General features: G+C 38.9%; 1 protein-coding gene across 1 annotated transcript in view; it reads right to left on the reverse strand.

Moving 5' to 3' along the window:
- Window positions 1-729: 729 nt before the first annotated feature.
- The window catches only part of ubxn7 (UBX domain protein 7), a 117,596-nt gene continuing 106,137 nt past the window's right edge, over window positions 730-12,188 (reverse strand). The window contains exons 10-11 of the mRNA XM_072573082.1: window positions 6,596-6,675; window positions 730-3,643 (exon numbers count right to left, since the gene is read on the reverse strand). Of these exons, the coding sequence (XP_072429183.1) occupies window positions 3,482-3,643; window positions 6,596-6,675 (242 nt within the window). The 3' untranslated portion in view covers window positions 730-3,481. The remainder of the gene's footprint in view (window positions 3,644-6,595; window positions 6,676-12,188) is intronic.

Here is a 12,188-nt window from a genome sequence, read left to right on the forward strand (position 1 = left end):
CCCACGAACTACTCTATCCCTGTATTTCCCACTGCTAACCCATCGAACCTACACATCTCTGGACACTATGGGCAATTTAGCACGGCCAATCCACCCAACCTGCACATCTCTGAACTGTACAAAGACAGGACTCACGCAGACAGGACTCACTCAGGGAGAATATCATGACCGTTCAATACACTAGGGAAGGAATTATAAAATGTCGTAGAGAAACTGCTATTTTTGAAAACACGAAACAAATAAATATGCTGAAAATACTCAGGAGTTCACAAAGCACCAGTGCAGAATGAGAGTCAATGTTTCAGATTGATGTTGGAATTGATAACTGATTTTCTCTTTACAGGTGCTGCCAACCTGCTAAGTGTTACCAGCATTTTGATTTATTTGAGTTAGCATCAGCAATATTCTGATTTTTGATTAGGAAACAATCGGAAATTATTTCAAGCTTCAGAGATTCCAGTTCGTATGAGATCCGGAATATTGAAACTTATCCATACAATTTACAGCTGGATATTGTTCAATTAGATTTAGTACAATAAACAGATTCAACTTGCTCGTGCTCGATTTTTATGCTCTTAAACTGATTGCATTTTAAGGATCCAATATCCCATCTGAAAACTAATCAATAAAAGGTAATTGAAGTTCAACTTTAGCCCAAACCCCTCTAATCTTCAAAACAGTCCTTTCACAATGAGTACTGCTCAAAAAGTACACCTTAAGAAGCTCCTGTTAAAAAGCAAACTATAAATTTTATTGATTGAAGTCTACAAAATGTGACACTGGTTGATGCAATCCTGCAATGTTCTCTTCAAATTACTCAGCAGTTTGCCAATTCACTTGGTCAGATGTATGGGGACTGTTTGATCACAAGATCATAGCCAGCCTCCCTGTAGATTCTATCAGGGGGTACTATTTCACACTTCAAAAACATTGAACAATAACTGAAATAGTATAAAACTAATAAGTAATGACATTACGAAACATGATTTAATATTTTGTAGAGATTCAGTTGAAGAATTGACTCCAGGATTTCAGTGGTGCAGTATTTCACAGCTCTGATTTGCATTCTTTTAACATAACTTGCTTCATAGGACAGTTACAAGATGTGGATTACTGGCAAGATCATATTTATTAATTTGATGCAACTTTAGCTGAAAATGTAAGGTGGCAGTGGGTCTGAATGCAAAATCGAATAATTTTAGATCAGCTTGCAATCCAATGAAGAGCAGATCTCAAATCTCTTTTGTGCAATTACAATATCACCAATTCATTTTTAAATATATTTTAAATATTTTCAAATGTTCAGTTTGGGAACTTGAAAGTGGCTATTTTTCAATTTATTTTAATTAATTTGGACCTTTCCAGAATGTTGATCACAGTCAGCACAACTTCCTTTGTCCAGTGTAGAACTTAAACACAGTACCACAGTCTCCTGGCTGATAACCACATGAAGGTATTAAAAAGCCTCACTGGGACAAAAGAATACTGCCTAGGAAACACTCACATAGACATGGCACCACCCAACATGACTGTCAGTGCCCATTAAAGACAGAGGAATGCCATTCCCATTCATATGTTTCCTCTCCTCATGCACAGAGCTCATTTATGGTTACCGGATCCAATATTCTCACCCTTAACTACTTTCCTTTAAATATCCTATTCTCAACATTACCTGTCCTCCCAACACTGTTGAAAGTGTTTGGTCACTTTTCTTCTCCAAGGTGTACATTAATATGACGTACAATTAAAACACTCTTCCAAAATCCTGGAGCTCCATCCCTAACAGCAGGTGATTCAAGAAGGCAGTTCACCACCATCATCTTCGAGGGCAACTCAGATGGACGTTAACAGGTTGGCCAGTGATGCCCACAACTTGTGAATGAATAAACAAATTGGAAATCCTTTCTCCCTCTCACTCTGATAAAAGGACGTGCAATCTTCTGTATGTAATTTATACTCTGAAGAGACAAACCCTCATGCTAGCACCTAGGGTCGCAAAACTATGCTGATATAAGTTTGCCAGAGAAGATACTTCAACAGAAAGCCAAATCTCTCCCTCCTCCATCAAGTACTCTGGGGCTGGTTGAGAAGACTGAATTGAGTTGTGAAACATGGATCATTCCCTTCAGGGCATACTAATATAACTTAATCCCAATGTAGTCCTTCACACCCCTCCATTTTTGTGGTGGAAAATTCCTCCATGGTCTGCATTGCTGGGGAACTTTGAAGCCAGAAACTGTGCTTCAACCTCTTGTCCCTCTAACCCTGCCAATGACCCAACCCCACACCTCCACCTCCCCCATCTGCTACAATCAGAGGATCAAACAAATCTCAAACCATGCCCTGTTCCTGTGTAGGATCTATCCCAGTTTACTGTCAAGGATAGCTCAATCTTTTAAGCTTTTACCATTATGTACACTAGAATGATGAGCAGGATTGTAAAGAAATTCAGAAACTGTGTAGAATTCCTCAAAATAGCTTTAAACCTAGTGTCAATCACTTAGTTCTCAACACTGCTTCAAATGATAAAGCAGTGTAGAATCCTGTAGAACCAATCCTAATATCAAAGAACTTAAATATATCACTCCCTTTAGTTTAATGTTAGGGGTTGGAGTGTGGATATGACTCATCTCTTCAGCTAAGTGGTCCAATTTATCTTGTGGTTCCCTAAAGAGTTTGCTCAGTTCAGGAACTATCTTGACTTTCTTGGAATGGTGTGCTTAACTTATTAAAACAATTACTCAGGAGTAACCCTTGTGTCTTCCAGATGGAAGGAAAATCAAAGACATTTCACTTCCAATATCAGATCCACCAAGCTAATACCAGACAATGCTGCAAATTTTCCCACCCATCATATGGCTCATGAATTTCAAACACGGGCCTGTAATTTGGGTTGTCCGATGGCATTAGGGCAATTGAAGATACATCATAGTGAACAACAGCAAATTCCTACCACGTACTTACAGCCTAAATAAGTAACACTACCAAGAGACAAAGTCAAATCTTTTCAGATGACCGTTGGTCTTATTCCATTTCCGGTTTCCCCAGTGTTTGGTGTTGTCGTCTGGCCTTGGTGGGGGAATGCTTCCTCTTGGTGTTCACCAAGAGCAGTGCTCTTGGAAATTTTGGTTACAGCAACTCATGAGCATTGCCAAGACCAGGTGTTGAAGAAAACAAACAGTCCTATTGCTTGGAACAGTCAAAGGTAACAGCTCAAGCATAGAATGATGGGTATTTATTAACAAAAAAAAATCACATTCAGTGTTCTCTGGTCCAGTAAAAAGGGTTCTTCTTTTGGGAATCAAAAAGTATTAAGAAATGAGTGTGAATCTCAAAATATTTTCATGGGTCAGTGGCCTCAATAGGTCCAGTAGAAGGTGAAAATATGTACTTTCCTTGGTTCAGGCTGAAGTCAGGTTATCACCATTTCCAACAGGCCCAGGTCTTCCAATATTCATATAAAATTTTTTGCACTCCCAAGTTAATTTCTCTCCTGAACAAAGACAGTTTCCTGAGGGCACAGCCCAGCTTCCTGCAGTGTAGTTTCATAGTCCAAGTGGGAAAGCTTTCTACGTGGGAAGTTGGTAACCAGCTCAAATCGCTCATTTGGATATCCCTTCGACTGGATGTGTTTTACCAGTGCCTGAGAGAAAAAAAAACAAGAAAAGATATTGATTACAGTGGTTAAAGGTGACAACTTCACCCAGGAGCTATGCAGCTGTCCCCACAATACAGCCTGACAATGAACTTCTAAATATCATTAGTGAGAGTGCTGTGCTGCAGTTAATCCCAAACTCCACATCACAATGAACCTGATGTCAATCCTAAAGGACATCTATTAGACCTACTTCCACAGCATGCAATAGTAGTCAACACAGTGTAGAGGACAGTTACTGAAACAGTGCCTGGTATCCAGTAACTTAATGGGCATCCAAACATATACATGTTGATGTATAAACAACAATATAGTTACTATGTAACTTTCACAGTCTTGTTTCAGAGGAGTCATATTGGTTTGAAATGTAAACTCTGTTTCTCTCTCCGCAGATGCTGAGTTTGTGTTTATTCTGTGTTCATTTCAGCTCTTCAACATCTGCAGTATTTTGCTTTTGTTCTAATGGAACTTAAACTGTGGCAACAGACAAAAATAAAAGGTACATCTACAGGAGATGTGGATGGCAGAATGAAGAACTGCTATCCAACAACAAAAACTACAGAAAAACAAGTTAAAACCAAAATCTGCAAAGTAAAGGGAAACTAAATGGGGGAAGAAGGGAGAGTCTGAAACCACTGAACTGGTACCTTAGTACCATGGAAATAGATACAGAACTGACTCAGGGAAGAGACATAGGGTGGTGGTGCAGAGTTGTTTTTCAGAATGGAGGCCTGTGACCATCGGTGTGTCGCAAGGATTGGTGCTGGGTCCACCGATTTGTCATTTATACTGGTTACAAAGGCCCAACAACATCTCTTCTTCCTCAGGCAGCTGAAGAAACTGGCATGACAGCGAAGACCCTAGCCAACCTTTATAGGTACGCCATTGAGAGCATTGTCTGGATGTATCACCAACTGGTATGGCAACTGCACCATTCGAGACTGGAGACTGTTACAGAGTGGTGAACTCGGCCTGGACAATTACAAAGGCCTACCTCTCATCTACAGAATCCACCTACCAGGCCCCACTGTCAAGGAAAGGTCGCCAGCATTCTCAAAGATCCATCCTGCCCCGCCAATGCTTTTCTACAACCTCTACAGAAAGTACAGAAGCCTGGAACACACACACCAGCCAGTTTTGAAACAGTTTCTACCCTACTGCTGTTCGAATACTGAATGGACTCACAAGCTCTTAACATTGGCCTGTACCAGTGTTTTTGTTTTTGCTGCTGTTTACTTATTATTTAATTATCGATGCTACTTAACTCTGTGATTTGCCTGTATTCCTCGCAAGACAAAGATTTTCACTGTGCCTTGGTACATGTGACAATAAATTCAATTCAATATAAATTACTTGAATGTGAAAATAGGAGGTGTGATTAGTAAGGTTGCAGATGACACCTAAATTGGAGGTATGGTGGACACTGAAGAAGGTTACCTCAAAGTACCATCTTGATTAGATGGGCCAATGATCCAAAAAGTGACAGATGGAGTTTAACGGAGATAAACGTGAGGTTCAACATTTTGGTAGGGAAAATAAGGGCAGGATTTATATACATTCTGAGGAGTGTTGCTGAACAAAGAGACCTTGGAGTGCAGGGTCATAGTTCCTTGAAAATGGAATTGCAGGCAGACAGGATAGTGAAGGCAGCATTTGGTATGCTTGCCTTTATTAGTCTGAGTATTGAGTCTAGGAGGTAGGAGCTGAAAATGTGTTGCTGGAAAGGCTCATGCCCGAAACGTCGATTCTCCTGCTCCTTGGATGCTGCTTGACCTGCTACGCTTTTCCAGCAACACATTTTCAGCTCTGATCTTCAGCATCTGCAGTCCTCACTTTCTCCTAGGAGTTGGGAGGTCATGTTGTGGCTGTACAGGACCTTGGTTAGGCCACTTTTGGAATACTACGTTCAATTCTTCTCTCACTCCTATAGGAGAGATGTTGTGAACTTGAAAAGGTTCAGAAAAGACTTACAAGGATGTTGCCATGGTTGGAGGGTTTGAGCAATAGGGAGATGCTGAATAGGTCAGTGCTATTTTCCCTGGCGTGTCAGAGGTTGAGGGGAAGCCTTATTGAAATTTATAAAATCATGAAGAACATGGATAGTGTGAATAATCAAGGTCTTTTCCCAGGGTAGTTCTAAACTAGATGGCATAGATTTAGGGTGAAAGGGGAAAGATTTAAAAGGGACCTAAGGAGCAACTTTTTCACACAGTGGTTGCTGCATGTATGGAATGAGCTGCCAGAGGAAGTGGTGGAGGCTGGTACAATTGTAACACTTAAAATACATCCAGATGGGCAAATGAATAGGAAGGGTTTAGACGGAAATGGGCCAAATGCTGGCAAGTGGCTTTTGATTTAATTTAGGATATCTGGTCGGCATGGATGAGTTGGACCGACGGGTCTGTATCAGGTAAAAATTCTCCAAAAGGCAGAGCTAAGTTCGTTAATAATTGCCTAGTTGCACTTCAAAAGCTCATCTAATGGACATTTTGTCCATCCACCACTCTAGCTTGCTGAGAATCCTGGGGCAATGCTGCAGTGACTCCCCTGGTTTCAATGCTGAATGATTTACATGCAGAATGGGCATATAAGAAAATGCAATCTTCTGATTCAACATTACAATATAACTGAGGAAACTTTCAATTTTGAGATCCAGTGTAATTTCTAATAAGCAGAAAGAACCAGATAAAAGATGTTGTAGCTTTTCTCCAAAAGATGCTCCAATACATTCATGATAAGGTGGACTTATGATTAAGCCATCACACTTCCTCCAAATTATCTGAGAATACAGCTCTCCAGCTGCCTACAGTCAAGCTCTATGGCTGCAGTAGATCAGAATTGATCAAATCATTATGATGTTGCTGGTCCAGCTATTGAGTATTGAATGCCATTCCTCTGACTTAGCCAAAAGCTTAGGAAAGAGGTTAAGTAATTACTAACCAGTAGTTTTGCTTGAGCTGGGAGTGCAATCTGTTCCCTTTGTCCATTTGGATATCGCAGCATCAGACTTGCCTTTGGTCCTGTTTTAAGACAATAACATGTAAGACGACATTATATTCCTTGCCATGTCGGTCAGTACAGTTGGTGCAAGATTTACCAGCCACTTCCTTCCAGGAGTGTTAAAGAGTACTTGTGAACAGGGACAGTGGGAAACCGAAAAGTCAAAAGAGAACTCTTTAATCCACTCCTCCCAAATATGAATCATCCTGTAGCCCAATGCAAACGTCAAGAGAAAGCAGAGAGATCTGCTGCTAAAAAGGCAAGCTAATTTAAAACCGTTTCTATTGATAGTACACAACAAGGATCATTTCTGAAGCTAGCAGTAGTATCATTAATGCAGTTTATTTGGGGCATTTAGTGGTATCAAATATCTTTTGAAATTGTTTCATCCACATAGTACTAAGGAACCAACACTGGTGTTTTTGCTGGGCATGCCATTTGTAAAATAGGGATGATTCACTGTAACCCACATGGACGTCCAGGTTAGCATTTTGGAAGAATCCTATAACTGTCTTAAGTACACAAATGAGGTCCGTCTCTCCTCAGTTGCAATATATGTTTCTCAAAAGCAAAGCAAAGCAGACAGATAATGTCACTGTACAAGTAACCTAGAGATGCAAACTAATATTCTGGGGATATGGTTTCAAATCCCACCATGGCAGAGGGAAAAGTCTGAATTCAATAAAGATCTGAAATTAGAAACTAGTCTAATGGTAATTATAACCATTGACAATTGCTGCAAAAACAAAATCTGGTTAACGAATGCCTTTCAGGGAAGGAAATCTGCCATCCTCACTTGGTCTGGTCTGCATGCAACTCCAAACCCACAGTGATGTAAAGTCTGCTCTTAACTGCCCATTGGCTAATTAGATATGGGAGATAAAAGCTGGGCTAGCCAGTGATGCCCACATTCTATGAATATTTAAATATCCTTTATGTATTTGCATAAGTGAATCACATAAGAGATTCCTTTTCCTGGGAGACCTCTTTTCATGACGCACAGCTATCATGATGGACTGAACAGCTCCTTTTATGCACTATCATTTTATTATTCTATAATCGACCCTAAACATTAAAGTGGGATCAGCATTGCAGAGCATTTATTTGTCATGATTTTACTTCTGTTAACTGATGACCACAAATATATTTTTCTCCTCTTTTTGATTTCAACAAACACACTGGATTGATTGTGTAATGTACCTACAATCAGTGATATTACTCAAATTACTCAGAACAAAACAAAAATTGGATATTCAGCCTAATCTGTTTATGGATGCATTCATGTCACACTCAAGCCTCTATCTTTCCTCATGTAATTTGATCTGCATACCCCTCTATTCTCCTTCATGTGCCTTTCACTTCAGTCATTCACACTCTCGGGCCTATCACATATAGAAGTTTTTATTGAATTCTCTATTTGGTTTCTTGCTATCTTACATCAACAACCTTTAACTTTGCTTTTTCTCCCCACATGTAGAAGTACCCTCTCTGGCTTTGATGTCCCTCAAGGATTGATGTCCATCAAGGATTAGTGTGGTACAGTTGTTTTTTAATACTTGTATATTTAATATCTTGATGTAGCACTGGAAGCACAATCAGGAATTTGCAGATGATCTGAAAATCTGAATGTTTTAGGATTGTAAATTATGCTCTGTAGATTCAGGCAAATAAGTATGTTGGACATTGGCTCATGAATGGGAAATGATGGACAACTTAGATAAGTGTTGCAACATGCATGTGGAGAGCCTCAATATGTACACAGCCTTTAGGAAAAATCATTGACGAAAGTGGAGAAATATATCTGAGCATTCTAGTGGATACATCTTTAAAAGATAAATGAACAATACTGTGAAATATTAACTAGATGTACAGATTAGATAAAATGTTGGGTGGATTTGGTGTTTTCGAGTGATGCTGATATTGGAAAGGTATAGATATCTTGGTTACCTGGATAAGTTAAAAATGTTGGGAATTCTACACTTTAAAATGGTGCAGAATTCAGGGGTGGTTTGATCAGGAATGATAGATTTTGTTTGAGATGACAACTTATTCCAATTAAAATATTAGGAAGACCTTGGTTAAATATAAAGTAGTGGTTCTTTACCCAGAAAACACTTCCAGAACTGCCACTTTATACATTGGATATTAGTTCACTGAATTCCTTCAAACAGGAGTTGTAAATCTTTACGGTAGAGGTAAATATAATCTCTTATAAAATGTAGGCACTTCAGGGAATTCAAACCAGTGTTATCTACTAGACTAAGGTTGAGTCAGATTTTACCCCAAATTGGTCTATGTTATTTTCTATGTTCATTGCCCCAGAGATCATCTGATGTTCAGAAGGATAGTGACTGCATATAGTGATACACAAAGTATTGCAATTATGTGGGTCCGGCAGGATGGGTAAAAAGGTCTTACCTGTCATTACTCATGCGCTCATTTTCTCATTCTCTCCAGTACCTCAATACCCTTTACATGAATTGACCGTCAATATTATATACAATATTCCAAGTGTGGTCTAACCAAGATTCAACATAAAGTCAGCAATTATTCAGACCATTTAACAGATATGATTTGTATATATAACCTTATGTGAATCACAAATATTAAATCAATTCTGATAGCTGCGAGACCACAAGTGATGTTGTGGTTGTGAATGATTTTAAGTTTCTGATGAGACATTAAAACCTGGGACTTGTCTGCCTTTTCAGATGTGTAAGGATCCCCAACACTGTTCGAAGAGAAGCAGGAGGGGTCTTCCAATGACAAAATTTAAAAAATTAAAATAGATTTATGGATTAGTAACTCATTGGTAGTTGTGGTATCCTGTTGCGTACAAATTAGCTGTTGTTTGTTATAAAGCAATAGCTACAGTATACTGAAACACCAATTTGTTGGTTAATTGCTTTGGGGCTTTTCCTAAGGATGTGGAAGATGTGATAAGCAAGCTCTTTACGTAATAATTTTGCATTCCAAAGCAGACAGTGTTGTGGATGGAAGACTCTAGACTTATCACCTGGCTGTAATCAGGTCTGGTACCACATAGTTGAAAGTGACACCAGCTTATGAGTGGTGCAACTAGAAACTGATGATTATGAGTGGGCCACCAAAAAACCACTCAGGGTTGCTTGATCTTTCGTTATTACAAAAGTGCGTTTCAAAATTTCCAAACATTCAATTTATTTAACCTTGAGTATTTATAGTAATTGTCTAACCAAAGCACTTGGAGGAAGGAAGCAAATGTACTATAGCCAAATTTGAAGGCAATACAAAATGAGCAGAAAAGCAAGTTGAGGTATACAGTTTACAGACAGATATTGATAAGTGTCAAATAGATCATATTCTGGGAAAATGCAAAGTTGTTCAATTTAGAAGGGAGAACAAAAGAACAGAATCTTACTTAAGTGGAGAAAAACTGGAGAAAGCAGAAACACAAAGGAATTGGTGTCATATAAAACTCACAAAAGCTAACACACAGGTGCAGCAGGTAATCAGGAAGGCTAATGGAATATTGGCCCTTATTTCAAGGGGGTTGGAGTATAAGTGAAGTCTTATGCAACTGTAAAGGTGATGGTGAGACCACATCTGGAATACTGACAGCAGTTTTGGTCCCCTTGTTTAAGGAAAGATATTGGAGGCAGTTTAGCCAACGTTCACTAGGATCATCGCTGATATGGAGAGATTGTCTTATGGCAAAGGCTAAACAGGTTGGGACTCAATTCACCGTGGAGTTTAGAAGAATGAGAGATGATCTTGTTGAAACATAGAGGATTCTTAAGGGACTTAATGGGATAAGTGCTGAGAGGTTGTTTCCCCTCATAAGAGTGTCTAGCATCTCAGGACCTAATCTCAGAATAAAGGGGTGCCAATTTAAGACAGTAATAAGGAGGAATCTCTCACAGGATTGTGCATGTTTGGAACTCCTTACCACAGACAGCAGTGGGGGCAGAATCCTTGTGTATATTTAAAGTTGAGATAGGTTGATTTTTGATCAGTCGGGTAATCAAGAGTGATGTGAAAACACACTAAAGTTGACACGAGGAATGTTGGATCTTACTGAATGGACAGCAGGCTTGAGGGACCGAATAGTTACTCCTGTTCCTATTTCCTATGGTTTTATAAAGGAGGTGGTAAGAAAGCTAAGAAATGGAAAATAGAACCTTACAACAATCTAGACAGTTGAGCTGATCAACACCATTTTGAAGAACACAGAGGAAAAATCTACTGTCCTTATTTTGATTCAAACTCACTGCAGACGATTTCCCCATGCTTAACACAAGCCCATTTTTATAAAAAAGCTCACCAACCAATTCACCAAGCCGTAATATATGGATTATTGTATTAAGTAATTTGGAGTGACATGTAAATAGATTAACAGACGTAATATTGACGAGATCACAGATCTCAAGATTAAGATCACAAATAAAAATGTGGGGAAAAGTAAGATGAAGCAGCTTTTTGCTAGGCTGCAGTAAGTGGTAATTTTTTTTTAAATAAAAATCAAGAATTCTTGCACAGTGCTATATGGTTTGGATAAGGCATTGCTTAATAAGATATCATTTTTCAATGAAGCTTCTCTAAAGTTTTTACATATTTGCCAAACTGCAAAGAGCATGTCATGTCACAAAGGGCATGTCATGATGGCTACAGAATGATAAAACTTCAAACGTTCAGGGCAGATATTTTTAAAGCCTGGTTCAAACAATCTACCTATCTCAGGCATAACTAGGTAAATAAGGCCCCCCGAGAGAGAACTGAAGCATCGGCCACTTCAAATGGCTGCCTCACTTGGAATAAAGTTTACAGTAAATATGAAAATATCGAAGTATAATTTTAGAAATGTATGTCTCATCACCTGGAATGGTGAATTTTATATCCTGCTGGCTGACCCAAACAAAACAAATTTCTCAGATGCAACTGAAGGACACTGTGGAAAAAAGCCGCACTCTTTACAAAAATATGAGCCACTGATGCTGAAGCCTGTCTTGATAATATTTAGCCAGACTCAGTCCAACAAGAAGCTCATGTAAAAATGGTCAGAATAACTGGCCTAACTGCAAGTTTTTTTTTCTATATTATACAAAAAGCACATTCTTATGGTATTAAATCCAATAGACATCCAATCATCTCACTTTTGTGTATCACCAACTGCAAGGGAATCTGTGACACTAGGAGCAAATACAATGAAAGTTGATGCTTGACTCATGTTTCAGCTAATCTTACTATGGCAGGTGTAATTGCAAGGGCGTCAAATGCCTTTTTTCAGACACCTCTATTTTGAAACTCTGACATGGAGACCACACCAAAAAAATCTGACTGGAATGTCACCACTCCAACAATTTTTATTTGATGTTGTCTGACTGTGAATGTAAACACCAATAACGTAATGCCACCCAATTCCCTGCTTTACAGGTATTGAGAATTTGTTCAAATATTCTTTTCATTTCCAGATTAAAATCAATTCACTGAATAATGCACACTGCTTTTAGATGAGATCAGCTCACTCTCGAAAAGATCAGTGTCTTAAGCTGCC

The sequence above is a fragment of the Chiloscyllium punctatum genome, chromosome 6, assembly GCF_047496795.1.
Source record: "Chiloscyllium punctatum isolate Juve2018m chromosome 6, sChiPun1.3, whole genome shotgun sequence".
In the NCBI taxonomy this organism is placed as follows: domain Eukaryota; kingdom Metazoa; phylum Chordata; class Chondrichthyes; order Orectolobiformes; family Hemiscylliidae; genus Chiloscyllium; species Chiloscyllium punctatum.